Genomic DNA, 15769 nt, shown 5'->3' with positions numbered 1-15769 from the left:
TTGGAATTTCCAAAATTGACATGGTCCCCTGTTAATATTGATGACAAAAGGGAGGGAGAAACAATCCAGATCAAGAACACATGTGTCATGATATGCAGACACACACACAATGATATACAGACAAGCAGCTAATGAACACAGAACAGGACATGACCAATAAGCAGGCAGGACACTCCGGGGTGGGATCTGACTATAAAAGACACGAGGCACTCGCACTCCACCTCTTTCCACTGATGAACATCTAGGGAGTCAGTCAAGGGTGTTGCTACAATCTCTCACCTTCACCACTTGGCTAAGAGCTAGTCTGGTTCAGTCAGACAGAGTAGCCACACTTAAGTTAGCAGAGTCGAACTCACAGAGAACTTTGCTAACTGTGCTATTAGTTCAATAAACCAGATTGAACTAACTTCAAGGTCTGGAGTATCTTTTTGATCTAAGCTGCATCCAGTTGCAGCCAGTGTTAGACCAATGTACCTAACACGACAACATGAATGACAATTAATTCATCAAATGTGTGGCAATGGACTAAACAGACTGGAAATAGATTTTGAAATGCAGACCATGTGTGAAGCCACATAAAAAGGAATTGGAAAGGACAAAAGGGTGCAGTTAACCTAATTGGAGAATCTCGCAGAAAAGACTTTAAAGGGGAACCCAGGTGTGCTTTTAGTTTTGGTACACTCGCCCAAGAGTAGCACTCAAGTGGCCACAACATTAAGCTTTTCATTCCCATTTTTCTTTTGTGCTGTAACATTGTACCATCCAACCCCTTATGTGGGCCAAATCAAAGAGGTGCTTGTTCTCCATGACTCTGACCACAGCACTCAAGATGACTCAAAGTAGGTCCCAGGCACAATCTGAGTTGTGGAGTTTAGTTTTGTGTTCTCCTAGTGACAAGAGCACTGTGTTGCTGCTGCCAGGAACAGACAATCAATTGACGAATTAACTAATATTTAGAACTAGAGAGTTGAAGGATATCTATGGTAAAATTGTACGAGATATTCATAAATCACAGTTTGATTTGAACCCAGGACCCAGAAATAGAATCTACTAGCACGTTTGACACTGTGAAGCTTGTGAACCTTCCAATGTGCTTTGTAATTTGGAATATGACCATCAAATGTGACAGATTTTTCTTTTATCCTTTTTTTAAAAAAACTGTGCAATGACCTATGGGTACAGTCCATCAGAAATTGTTATTCCAAGTAATCCTTTCGGCTGTAAGAAAGTAATTCACTATCCAGCAGGTTCCAACTTTATTAATAATAATAATCGCTTATTGTCACAAGTAGGCTTTGTTATTGAAAATATGGAAAGATGTGTCATTTGAAACATGGAAGCCTGGCAATATCTGGTCTGAGAGAAACATGAGAGAATACAGGGCAAGATCCCACAAAGGGTTAACAGCAGCTGCCAGGGAAGGATTGTAAAATGCAGATATCCTTGGTCAAGCAGGCTTAGCAAACAAGACAAACAGGATTTTGAATGAAGCCAAAAACAATGGCTCACACCTTCATTAAAAGTAACTATCTTAGTAAACATCTGGAAAACATGGATGAGGCTCAGTTGAATTTGGTGAGAATTCTAGGTGTGAAAATTTGCTAATACCAAGTAACTGAAAGAGGGCAGCACGGTAGCATTGTGGATAGCACAAATGCTTCACAGCTCCAGCGTCCCAGGTTCGATTCTGGCTTGGGTCACTGTCTGTGCGGAGTCTGCACGTTCTCCCCGTGCGTGCGTGGGTTTCCTCCGGGTGCTCCGGTTTCCTCCCACAGTCCAAAGATGTGCGGGTTAGGTGGATTGGCCATGCTAAATTGCCCATAGTGTCCAAAATTGCCCTTTGTGTAGGGTGGGGATACTGGGTTATGGGGATAGGGTGGAGGTGTGGATCTTGGGTAGGGTGCTCTTTCCAAGAGCCGGTGCAGACTCGATGGGCCGAATGGCCTCCTTCTGCACTGTAAATTCTATGATAATCTATGAAAACTGGAGACTATCAGTCCACGAGAAACATAATTGAAAGCCAAAATCAAAGTCAAAATTATGAGCTGAGGACACTATTGGAAAATAAAACTATAGAAATGACAGGAATTAAAAGTAATATCTCTTGAAGTCAAAGCATTTTGAACATCACAAAGGACAGAAGGTAATCAGATCTATGAGATGAGGTTATGTCAAAATGAATACTTAGTTGGGTTAGAATGTTTAGATCAAAGATACTTCTTACAATCAAAGAGAATCAAGAGTTACTTTACAATAGTCATAAAAACTAGATAACTGTTAGAAAAATATATAAACCCGAAGAAAGGGGACAGCCAGCAGAGCCAGCTCTCACAGCTCGGTACATGGGAAAGATAGGACACAGCAACCGAGCTCATCAGCGAATACATGTAAAGAAGACCAGGGGCGGGATTCTCCGACCCCCCGCCGGGTCGGAGAATCGCCGGGGGCTGGCGTGAATCCCGCCCCCGCCGGTTGCCAAATTCTCCGGCACCGGATATTCGGCCCGGATGGGCCGAAGTCCCGCTGATGGAATGCCTGTCCCCCCGGCATGGATTAAACCACCTCTCTTACCAGCGGGACAAGGCAGTGCGGGTGGCTCCGGGGTCCTGAGGGGGGCGCGGGGCAATCTGGCCCCGGGGGGTGCCCCCACGGTGGCCTGGCCCACGATCGGGGCCCACCGATCCGCGGGTGGGCCTGTGCCGTGGGGGCACTCTTTTCCTTCCGCCTTCGCCATGGTCTCCGCCATGGAAGAGACCCCCTCCACTGCGCATGCGCGGAGATGCCGTGAGCGACTGCTGACGCTCCCACGTGTGCGCCGCCCGGGAAAGTCAGTTTCGCGCCAGCTGGCGGGGCACCAAAGGCCTTTCCCGCCAGCTGGCGGGGCGGAAATCAGTCCGGCGTGGGCCTAGCCGCTCAAGTTGCGGAGACTTCCGCACATTTGGGGCGGCGCGATGCCGGACTGATTCGTGCCGTTTTTGGCGCCGGTCGGCGGACATTGCGCCGATTGTGGAGAATTCCGCCCCAGATTTTAAAAAGATTGATTGTCAAGTTGGGCTTGAAGGTCCCTTCAACCAACCAGAAGGATCCAGAAGCAAGATCTTTTTACTTTTCTGTAAAGACAGTGATTACATCTTTTAAAAATAAAAAAATAAAATAATAATAAAATAACTTAAAAGTTTTAATCTGAAACAGTGGTTATTAGCCTACTTTACTTACTTAACAACGCAGGACCCAGGATATCAATGCTACTGAGGGGTAAGTAGGTAAAATTCTTCGGTGAAGGTATAGGTTATACCGGGGGATAACTTGAAAATATAGTTTGACCTGAATAGCTCCCACTGAAGCTTGCATCGGAGTCGGAGAGTGAGAATCCCTGATCACCATTTAGAATGTTGGCCCTTTTTGGTATAGGGGGAATTCTAAGAATAGTGGTGAGTTTTCAAAAACAGCTTCAATTAAGTTACTGTAAAAAGCCCCTATTATGAACTGTTACCACAATCTGATCTGGGCTGAACAGTGATAAAAATATTAAAATTGGTCTCAATTTACAGCGGGAAGTGGAAAAGACTGCTAGATTCACACTGATAATCACTATCAAGTAAACAGTCCTATGAGGATTGGATCAGGCTCCCCAATCTGTCATCTCTCATCATTTAGACATGGATATTAAGAACACCTATTTCAGGCAGAAGCACGGAACAGCGAATGGAACTACCCCTCTGACTAAATAAATGCCTACAGGAAAAGAGGGATGAGGTCATGGCAGGTTGGGATTGTGAACATTGCAGATGGAGGATGCAGCTTCATATTCATCATTTCCTGATCTTATTTGTGTCAGTAAGGATAGGTGAAGAGCGTTGCTTAGGTGTTCCCCAATGGAAAAACAACTTTAGAAGTTTTATAGCTCAAGACAGCTTTCATGCACTTCACAGAAGTCCCGGGGCACCATGATTAACCTTTTATTCCTGCACAAATCTCTAAACTAAATAAATTTGACAGATGGAAATTCCTTCTCAAATGTCCCAACATTCACTTGGGATGAAACTTTAAATTAAATCAGTGAATGGATTTAGGAAATGTATGCTGCATGAAATATTCCAATGGTGCCTTTAACTAAAAAGGCCTTAGTTAAGACACTACAATAGCATATTATTTCTTGTTAATGTGGACTCGGGTCAAATAGCTTTTAAGAGTCTCCCGTCTTATCTTGTTGCTTTCTAAAATCATACTTACCAGCACAATCCTTCTTGTTCCAATGCAATTTCTTCCCGGGAGGGCACACACACTCAAAACTTCCCATTGTATTAATACAACTATAATCACAGCTTCCATTATTAATACTGCATTCATCGATATCTGAAAAGATAAAGTTCAGTGACTAGAATTAAAGTCTGTGGTGAGAGAGCAGCGATCCTATTTAATTACTTGCATATTTGCTACACGGTAGCATAGTGGTTAGCACTATAGCTTCACAACGCCAGGTCCCAGGTTCGATTCCCGGCTCGGGTCACTGTCTGTGCGGAGTCTGCACGTTCTCCCCGTGTCTGCGTGGGGTTCCTCCGGGTGCTCCGGTTTTCTCCCACAAGTCCCGAAAGACGTGCTGTTAGGTAATTTGGACATTCTGAATTCTCCCTCCGTATACCCGAACAGGTGCCCGAATGTGGCGACTAGGGGCTTTTTTGCAGTGTTAATGTAAGTCTACTTGTGACAATAAATATTATTATTATATTCAGTGCTTGATATATTCTCTATGAAACCAGACAAATCTATTCCTCACACACAATTCATGTCATGATCAAATACTATTTTATAAACAATGGTGTTAGAGAATTAAATACATTATTTAGTCAGATACCCAATGATTCCAGTAACAAACCAGATGTCAACTGTGCATTTAGTGGAAATTGGACCAACAGAAAATAATTTTAGTGCAGGATATTAAAATAACAGACATAAGTAGAGAAACAAACCACGTTTTAACATGTCCTCAGCAATTTCCATCTTGATCAAAATGTAGCCACATGTACTCTAATCATGCGAAGTTCTGCATGGGCCTTTCTTTCTGTCCTTCATTCCTCGAATCTGGTTATGTCCCCATCAGTATTTGACCCTCTGCACCCCTTCACTCCACCCCACATAATTCCTCCTCCTCTGGCTTCCACCTCGTCTGCCACTGTGCTACCCGGGATTCTGCTTTGTGCCTCTATCTGCAGCTATCACTGCCTTCTTAAGAGCACTGACCCAAACTTTACCATCCTGCACTTTCATTGGTGTTGGTCACTGGAAAGACTAGCTCTGATCACTTACTTGCATCTGTTCGCACCCGATCCCTTTCCAACCCACATCCTTCTGCTCTCTAGCAATTTGTTTATGATCGCATTTTCAAACTCTGTACTGATGAGCCTCTAGTCCTCCATTTACCACAATATATAAAATTTTATTTCAATATTAACTAACATTAGATAGTACCTAATACTAATCACTGCAGTTTCACTCCATTTGAATTATAATGCCACCCATCGTACTGAACAAACCTCCACAATGTGTCAGTCCATATAAAGTATAACCTTTGTGACACAAGCATTCAAAGCTTCCTGGATAGTTGATGCATATGTGGTCACAAGTCCTTTCAAAGGAACACTCGTCGATATCTAAAGTTGGAGAAGAAAAATAGATAATTAAAAAGAGCCCCGTCAGATACACTGGTGTAATTAATAAAGATACCAAGGGACTAATATCTGCTCTATTTCCTCCATTCTAAGTAGTGTATAATGAACAGGAGAAAATAGGTGATATTTGGGACACTTGCACCAGCAATTCCAATTCTCTACATAAAGCTGGTCACCAAATAAGCATAACTTCAGTGGAGATACCCAAGATAGGAAGGCACCGGAGGTCAGAATGAGAAATGCAAGACTGGTATTATTAGTTCATAACATGTACGAAGAGTATTACTAAACTTAATAGTTTTTTTCAAACATTCTGCATCCAAAATGTCCAAGGCCAAAGGGAAAAAGCCTTTTTGAAACTGACTAGTTTCACATTTAACAACATCAGCATCTTCAGCTGCTCATGATGTGGTAAATTAGCATAACAAAGAAAATTATCTAGGCCTGCCCGGCACTATTTTCTCTCAGGGTGGTGCGGGAGGAAGGTTGGTACGAACTTTGCACATTTGGAGTTCACGGTGGTAGTGGCACCATTTAAAAGTACAGCTTTGTTCAGTTAGAAGCAACATTCGACATCAAAATTTCTGAAACATGACTGGTGGAAGTCTAAATCTGATGGAGTTCATTGGGCAGTCAGCTACCCCTTTTGAAATTGTCAATAGACATGAATATGCAAACAAAGTGGATAAGGTCCATGGAATTGTCAAGTCATTTAAATTCCCTGCTTTTTAAAGTTTGAAAGGAAACATGCTGCAGTTGCAGTTTCAATAAATGTTTGTTAACATAAGCCTGAAGGTTATCATTATAGTATTCATGCTGCTTGTCTTTTTTCACAAGCAATCATTATCACAACAGGAGGCTTGTAAGTTCACAGTTTGATTAACAGCTTCAACTGGTTATAAAGGGTTAGCTGTCTTTAAGGATATAAGAAAAAAGTGCAGGCGTGGTCCATCCAGCACTTCGAAACAGCTCCATCATTCAATGAGATCACGGCTGATCATCTACTTCAACACCATTTTCCTGCACTAACCCTGTATCCCTTGATGTTTTAGTTTGTCGAAATCTATCGATCTGTGAGGTTATGATTTTATTTTTTTTTAAATTGGGGATTAAGTACTTGAAAGGATTAAAATGTATTGAATGTGTTCTTATGAATTTTTAAGTTTTAACATATATTGAAGTCTGTAACAGATTGAACTTAATTTTATTTCACCTCAGCATGACTCCTGAAGTCTTACCATAGTAATATTGGGTTAACTGGAATGAAGGGTGTAAGAGCAACAGCTGGTATATGAGAAGGCATGGGTTGGCGTGAGTTTTCAATAAATTAGCATGAGAGCTTTAAAGAGCTATGCCAGTGAGCAGAATTCATGAGTTGGCATCAGTTGGCAGAGGAGCTATAAAATGCTACGGGGATGAATGCTACGGGGATGGGGTGACATGGGTTGGCATGAGTTTGTACAGACACTATACTAGGCTATGGGGTGGTAGGGAGGAGTATGAGTGGTAATGGGGATAGGTGGAGGAGCATACATTGACATAAAGGTATGAGAGCAATGCGAGTGAAGGTGGGAGGCATGGGGAGAGTTTGGGTGAGGGGATGAGAGGGGTGAAGACTAAAGTGTTGTGTTTTGCAGTTTCTATTACAATTGGGACACAGCTCCAGAGCACCAAGGCAGGCTTTTTAACCAGCCTGTGGCTGCCTCCACACTGTTTCTGGGGCTAGTAAACCTGACTCCAGTTTGCTCCCTCCAAATCCCCCGCCCCACAATGAAAATCCAAATATTCTTTTGGGCAGTTGGGAATTTTCCCAATTCTGCATATTTGACCTGGCAGCCAAAAATAAGCCTCTAATATTTGGAATCCTGCTTCAGTTAATTGAATATGTGAGTCAAGATAGTGGACAAAATTATATCAACAACTGCTAGCTGTGGGAATTATTCTAATTAGTTCCAATGGAGTTGGGTTCCTTCCTATAAAACTTTGTAATTGCCAAAATCTCTTTTTGACAGATAAAAATAAAATGTGGGTGGGGCGTGCAATAGTTAGCACTGCTGCCTCATGTCGTCAAAGACCCAGTTTCGATCCCGGCTCCAGTTCATTGTACGTGTGGAGATTGTATGTTCTCCCGTGTCTGCGTGGATCTCACTCCCACAACCCAAAGATGTGCAGTAGAGGTGGATTGGCCACGCTAAATTGCCCCTTTATTGGAATTTGTTTTAAAGAGGGGGAAAATATGCTGTAGGTTGATAAGCATTTGAAAGAAAAGTTGATGTTTTAGGTGCAAGCCTTCATTCTCATGAAAGGTCCCATCAACTTTTCTTCTTCTAGATCTGACTTTCGTACTTTCCAGCACTTGTATTCATTTCAGATTTGAGTCTCTGAGGGACTAAGACATCACCCTGTATCTTTTTTACAGAATATATTGAGATATGCTCTTTAAACATTTCAAACTGGATAATGATCGAAAATGGCTGAACCTATGTCTGTCTGTGATCCCGAACAAAATAAGCTCCCTGGCATTATCGGAGAAAATCACACATCCCTCTCCCTGAAGAGTCACTAACGAACTACTATGGGCACCACGGAACAAATTCAAAAGAGCTATACAAAGGCCTTCTGCATTTCACATCTCAGGCTGGCCAACAGGAGTCTGCCCATCTGCTAAGACAAAGGGCTTGCTTTCAATTCTGAACGGTTGCGACACTTAACAATCATGGGACCCAGAGGAGGGTTACATTTCCTTTGTCGAAGACAGCATGGAGAGGTCAGAGTCATGTGACACGGGCCTCTGGCTTGTGGAACTAGTGATATTGCCTTGCTGGACTGCAAGAACTCAGTCTGCTTTTTTGTCATCTGATTAGCAGCCTCCCAGACAAGGAGCTCTACTCCCGGTTAGATGTCTCACCCCATCTACACTACTTCTGCTGGAAATTCTGTACCATCGCCTACAAGACTGATTTGTCACTGCATGCCTATCTCATCGCGTGAAATCAACTCTACTGGAAGAGGGAATTACACAACATCTAGTTTTCAGCCTGCTGATCTCTGTGAAGGATTACATTATTGGCCTTTGATTCAGGACTCTTGAACCCACATAAACCAATATTTATTTTCTCTGTGGTCTATGTACCGTAAGTCTTTCTTTTCTCTATCGCTGTCTGTGCTGAATGTGAGGCGCTGTTCTGACCATCCTCCCGCATTTTGGGTGTGTGCAAATAAACTACTCCTTTGAGTTCATCCTATCAGGAGCATCCTGTGGAGTTATTAATAAAAATTGGATTGTGCCAAAACGGAGGGTTTGGGAAACATGCCACCGCTTATAAAGAGGGAAACAAATCAAAATACCTTTCTATTTATGGATGGATAGTGAGAGGAGAAATTAATGCTGTTTAAATTAAATTCCTTCCTGTTCACAACAGTAATATTACAGGTTTTTAAAATAAATATTCACTAACGTATTAAATGATACCAGAAATAATTGTCACCCAGTTGAAAGTAGACGGATGTGACAGTTTCTGTCTTTTGAGTCCAATAATATACATATTAGCTTTATGTACAAGTGAACTATTGGACAAACGTATATAAAGCTCGTGCATAAAAAAACCAGATCAGATGTTAGGAAACCCCCCAAAATATTTACCTGCATTGGGATTTTGGAGCTCCATCTCTTGGTGGGCTTCAGGACGCTGAGCATGCACCGGCAAAGGGCGACACTAGTACAGTTCATCCATTTTCAAGTCTTTGGACAGGCTACCGACCCTGCCCAATGCATAGAAGAAAAAGGAAAGTGTAATAATAAGAAACTGCAGGTCAGGTGATCTGACGAGGAACAACACTGCAGAGAGGGTATCCCAGGTAGGGGCACAACGAGAAGGACCCAAACAAGGGAGTGGGACAGAAAGAGGTTGGAGAAGATGGTAAAGGACAAGGACATAGATCACAAACAGATCCTGTTAAGTAAAGTTAAGAGAAAGAAGCAGAGCAGTGGGCTCCAAATTAAAGAGAGAGCACTTCAGGGAGCCGACTTGAAGTGAGCTCGAGAGAAGCCCAGAGATCCAAGAGCATAGCCGAAGGTTGGCGATGCCGTGCTGCGGGCCATTAGGGCAAAGTTATCCTGTTGGAGCAGTGATGTTCTGCTTGGCATAGTCAAAGATCTGAAAGTATGCTCGGAAGGGTGAAGCTGAAATGTCCACAGAGATCCAGGAGAAAAGAATCTCAGAAGCCAAGGTGGAAACCCTTCAGGTGAATCCTTGTTGAAGCCATCTGATTAAGAACAATGTGTGGGAGAGAATTTCCAGGCAAATATTGAACATGGAGATTGGAAACCCTTGTGAGAAAGAATGAGACCGATTGGCTCACAGTATGACAAGCGTCTAGGTGGGATTTTGAGAAATCCATAGAATCTGCTTTGGTCGCATCTGTCATTTACTTTGGAGTGTAGTATGGCTTAACACAGTTCACCAGTTGGTTCACATGTACCGCATACATACCCTGACTATTAGATTTAAGATAAATTTAAGATTTAAGATAAATACAAATATGGATATGTCTGTAAAGGTATAGCTGGGTTGAAGGAATGGTGAATATTTGAATCATTTTCTTGTGTTTGTATTGAGATCTTTACAAACATTTTGTTCAGTGTAATATAGTTATTTTTTCTTGTTTAACATATGCTTTATCATTTGTGTTGAAAGTTCATCAGCAGACCCCTGTGAATTTGTTCAGTAACTTACCTCAATGATTTCTAAAATAAAAATTTAAGTTCGGATCTACAAAGCCAGGTTTCACTCTGGGATCGGACTTGTCCAGTAGTGACAACAGCTGGGATCGAACACATATACATAGGGCATGAATGGATTTTTCAGCATTGTTTTGTTTTCAATATTCTGAGACTGGTGATCTTGGTTCGAAATGAAAATCTATTGTTGGGAAAGTTTCTTGTGGCTTCCCGAGATTGATGTAATGTAGTTCACATGCTCCAAAATGATCACTTATAACGCCTCCTACATTTATCATTTTCCCTTGGAAGGTGTATGGATTTCCCCGTTCTTGGCCGTCATCATTTTACCCTGAAATGAGCTTCCAACCACATACTGAGACCACATACTGAGACCACATATTTTCCCCCCGTTTAATATTACCAGGTTCCAACTCATTATCTGCTGCTGAAGCCCTCATCCATAGCTTTATTGGCTCTCGACTTGATAATTCCAATGCTCACCTTGCTGGACTTCCACATTTTACACTCCACACACTTGAGGTGATCCAAAATGTTGCTGTCCATGTCCTAACTTGAAACAAATCCCATTCATCATCTCAATGCTCCCTGATCTGGCTTCTGGTGGAGCAAAATTTGAAACCTTGGTTTCAAATCTTTTTCATGACATCGCTATCTTGACTTGGAGCTATTTCACCATTCCTTCACTGGAACCTTCCTGGAACCCCCCAACTGCACAATAGGTGTAACGTCACCAGATGCTCTGGGTTTGAGAAGGTAGCTCCCCACCACCTTTTCAAGGACAATTAGGGATCAGCCATCAGGATCTGATAGCCTCCAACTTAGGGTTTTAAAATATGTGGTCGCAGAAATGTTGCTGAAGGGCAACTAGGGATGGGCAATAAATGCTGGCATAACCAGCAATGCCCACATCCTGTAAACGAATAAAAAATAAATGGATGCATTGCAATCTTCCAAATTTCCCTCAATTCTAGAAAAGTGCCAGTGGATTGGAAAACCGCAAAAATGTAACATAACTATTCAAGAAAGGAGGGAGACAGAAAGCAGGAAACTATAAGTCAGTTAGCCTGACATCCATCAATGGGAAAATGGTGGAATCATATTATTGAGGAGGTAATAGCAGAACATTTAGAAAATTGTAATACAATTAGGCAGGTTTTGAGGGAGGGAAATTGTGTTTGACTACTTTATTTGAGTTCTTTGAGGAAGTAACAAACGGGGAACAAGGAGATGTGGTGTATTTGGATTTCCAAAAGACATTCGATAAGGTGTCACATCAACGTTTACCACACAAAATAAGGGCTTATGGTGTTGAGGGTAATATAATGATAATAATAATTTATTAGCATGAATAAAGGATTAGATAGTAACAGAAAACAGAGAGTTGAGATAAATGGATCTTTTTCAGGTTGGCAAACTGTAACTTATGCCACAGGGATCAGTGCTGGGACTTCAATCATTTACAATCTATATTAATGATTTAGGTAAAGAGGCCAAGTGTATGGTAGCTAAATATGCTGATGACACAAAAGATAGATAGGAAAGGGGTACAGATAGATTGAGTGGGCAAACGTTCGGCAGGTGTAATGTAATGTAGGAAAATGTGAGCTTGTCCACGTTGGCAGGTGGAATAGAAAAGCAAAATGTTATGTAAATGGAGAGAAGGGTAGCACGGTGCCACGGTGATTAGCACTGCTGCCTCGTGGCATCGAGGACCTGGGTTTGATCCCGACCCCGGGTCACTGTCCATGTGGAGTTTGCACATTCTCCCCGTGCCTGCGCAGGTCTCATCCCCACAACCCAAAAAGATGTGCAGGGTAGGTGGATTAGCCATGCCAAATTGCCCCTTAATTAGAAAAAAAAGAATTTGATATTCTAAGTTTATATTTTTATTAAAACAGCTTTAAAAAATGGAAAGAGAAATCAGTGGCACAGAGGTGCCTGGTTGTTCTGGTACATGAATCACAAAAGATGAGTCTTAAGATACAGCAAGTGATTGAGAAGGCAAATAGAATGTTGGCCTGCATTGCAAATGCAGTAGAGCATTAACGTAGGGAAGTGTCGCTACACCTGTACAGGGCAATAATGAGACCACCTCTGGGTACAGAGGGATATATTTGCATTGGAAACAGTTCCGAGAAGGTTTGTTCAGCTCATTCCTGGGATGAAGGGCTGTGTTTTGAGGAAAGGTTGAACAGAGTTGGGTCTATACACATTGGACTTTAGAAGAATGAGAGGTGATCTTATTGAAGCAAATTCTGAGGGGCCTTGACAGGGTAGGTGGTGGGAGGAAATTTCCCTTGTGAGAGAGTCTAGAACTAGGGAGCACAGTTTAAAAATAAGAGATCTCCCATTTAAGATGGAGACAAGGAGGACTTTTTTCTCACGGGGCCATCAGACTTTGAAATTCTCTTCCCCAGGGGAATAGTGGAGGCTGGGTCATTGAATATATCCAAGACTGAGCTAGACAACATGTTGATCGACAGGCAAGTCAACTGTTATAGGGAACAGACAGGAAGTAGTGTTCAGGCCATGATCAAATCAACCTTGATCTTATTGAATGGCAGTAGACTAGACTCAAGGGGTCAAATGTCCTCCTCCCGCTCCTATTTCTTCTGATTTTATGAAATGCTGGCTTGCCAGTGACGCTACAGCTGATTAAATAATAAACCAGGGAGGATTGGGTTCAGGTTCTTTGTATATATTTAACAAAATTATAACATTGGAACAGAACCAGCTCCATTAAATGCTGTGTTTAAAGCAACCAATCACATTATTTTCAAAAGTAAGTTTTCAATACCGGGTATGAGGTGATTAGGAGATATGTCTTGGATTACCGCATTGCCCTTTCACACCTTGGTTCGGAATTTGAATCTGGATCAGACTGGTGGGATGAGTGCTTCTTGCATTAACCAATGGAGACTGCCAGTTCAAAATGCAGTCAGCTCCTCCTTGTTTACCTATCTGACAATTAAAGTCCACTCTTCCCTTTCACTTGCAGATTGCAAGTGAAATTGGGGAATGTAAAAGCTGGGCCACTTTGGAGTTTGTTTTGCTGTTTGCATAAAGTGTTCAGATTTTAGCACCAATTGGCATTGAATTACCAAAATCATTCAAATCTGGAATATAAATGGAAACAGAAATTGCACTGGTACAGTATAATTAAGTTGAAGCACATTGATTGGGGCAGATTAGGAGGAGGTTTACTTTGCATCTGGGTTCTGTTATAGATGACCCGCGAGTACTTTGTCCACACTGAGTGCTTAACATCAAAAGGTTTTCGGTTTCCCAGCAAGCTGTCTCTCAGCTTAAACTAGCACAAAAGCAGAGGAAACACTTAATGTTGCTCTCAAAGACACTGAAATTACAACATTGTCTCGTGTAATCTAAAGCAATATAAAGAGTATGTACATACGGATTCAAATTCTCAATGAATAGTAACTTACACTTCAAGATATTTCAGTCCACAAAACCAACTACTTAGCACTTTCTGGTCAATTCCCCCTGCAGCAACAAATAAATCAACTCTGTACTGCTTTGCTCAAAATATCCATCAATTTACAAAGCTAGAACAGAATAAAATATTAATGACAAACTGTCTGGAGTTAATTACAGAGCAAATTCCCTCTTTGAGTAGTGGGTGTTAATGCCCATGAGAAACAGACTGCTGATACTGCACTGCTTTGTCTGGTAGCAGCTGCTATCAATAAAGTCGCCCAAGGGGGAAGACGCCAATAACAAAGGCAAACCCCTGCTCCTAGTTCCTGGATATTTTCTTTGCACTATCTAAACCAATTACATTAATTATGGAAATGCACCTCATGGGATTAAACAGAGAAAAGAAAAGCCAAGAGCCAAATATTGGATCGACAAGTATTATTATTCATTCAGCAGTTGTTCTTTTAAAAGTGGTTACCACTGAATAGAAAGTGATGAGAAATCTACAATTGAAGAAAGGTGATAGTTGCTTAATGAACAGTAACAGATCGTATAATGCTGCCCAGAAGAGTTTACAATTCAGTGTCAGGGCTTTATGTATAACTCCATACCTGTGGTCACTAGGTAGTGCTTCCATGGCTATCCTTCCTCCAACCAAGCTCAAATAATCTGCTCCAATCTCTACTCAAGAGAGAAACGGCAACTCCAAATCACCTCCTTGAAACCTAAGTTACAAACTAATTTTTCACTCCAGACAGTTTATATCTGCTTATTCTGGTATCAGCCCTGGCAAACCAACACCTGCTCGGGCTCATCCACAACGACTTGCCACTCCCCATTTCCTGTTCTGTTGCCATCAATCTGGCCTCCTGGTCAGGACTCTCCGAGACACCCTCTGCTCTGTTGCAGTGAGTATTGGTCTCTCTTTGCCCGCCTGCTGAGTGCAGCTTCCCACTCTGATCTGATCATTTCTCTGCCGCCATAACTGTGGCCTCCCACACTCGGGCTCTGATCTCTGTGCCTTAATCTGCCGCTGTGAGCATTCATCTTGCGATGTTTGCCCACTGAGTGCATTCTCTGGCTGGGCTCCTTACGCCCATTCTCTGCTCTCCTTTTATTAATGCCTCCCACTTGGACTCAGCTTGCTTACCCACACAGTCTACACAGTCTCTTTTTGACCTATTATTGACAAAAAGACCCCCTATTATCCTGTAGCCCTGTTCAGGCCTCAGTGTGCCCCTTCTCAAAATCACTGAATATCTTCACGATTGAAAGGAACTGACGGCAGCCTGACCAAAGTCTTGCTTCCTTGGAAATTGCCACCCCCAATTTGGTCCTCAATCCTTCTGCTTGTCCCATTTCCCTGAATTTTCTATTTGCTTAAAAATTTGAAATGACAGCATTTAACCAATTTTGTGGTTCCCCAAACAATGGTCTCACAATTTGGAGCGATCAGGTCCCACATTCTGATTCCCCTTCCTTTTTGTGTTGCATACTTCCCAACCAGTCCTTTCTCCCTCCATTTTATTAAAAGTCATGCATAGGGTTCATACTCCATTGAAAACTACAAGGTAAGCATTTCTTTTTAAAAAATAATTTAAGGTACCCAATTCATTATTTCCAATTAAGGGGCAATTTAGAGTGGCCAATTCACCTACCCTGCACGTCTTTGGGTTGTGGGGGCGTAACCCATGCAAACATGGGGAGAATGTGCAAACTCCACACGGACAGTGACCCAGAGCCGGGATCGAACCTGGGACCTCAACGCCATGAGGCAACAGGGCTAACCCACTGCGCCACCGTGCTGCCCCCCGGTAAGCATTTCTTAAGGGAAATGCAATGCAAAAATGTCAGATTTACCTATTTTTGCGACCTTATAGTACCAATATTCCTAAGGTTAAGTGACAGCACTGAACTGCGA

The 15769-nt window shown here is 42.2% G+C and overlaps 1 protein-coding gene across 3 annotated transcripts in view; it reads right to left on the bottom strand.

The window, feature by feature from the left end:
• The window catches only part of scube1 (signal peptide, CUB domain, EGF-like 1), a 406877-nt gene that overhangs the window by 78575 nt on the left and 312533 nt on the right, over nucleotides 1–15769 (bottom strand). For all 3 annotated transcript variants that reach the window (XM_072484510.1, XM_072484511.1, XM_072484512.1), the window contains 2 exons: nucleotides 5535–5651; nucleotides 4234–4356 (listed from right to left, as the gene is read on the bottom strand). In XM_072484510.1, the coding sequence (XP_072340611.1) occupies nucleotides 4234–4356; nucleotides 5535–5651 (240 nt within the window). The remainder of the gene's footprint in view (nucleotides 1–4233; nucleotides 4357–5534; nucleotides 5652–15769) is intronic.

This window comes from Scyliorhinus torazame, chromosome 19, assembly GCF_047496885.1.
Source record: "Scyliorhinus torazame isolate Kashiwa2021f chromosome 19, sScyTor2.1, whole genome shotgun sequence".
In the NCBI taxonomy this organism is placed as follows: Eukaryota; Metazoa; Chordata; class Chondrichthyes; order Carcharhiniformes; family Scyliorhinidae; genus Scyliorhinus; species Scyliorhinus torazame.
Note: the sequence above shows the minus strand (reverse complement) of the source record. Positions and strands in the feature narration are given on the sequence as shown.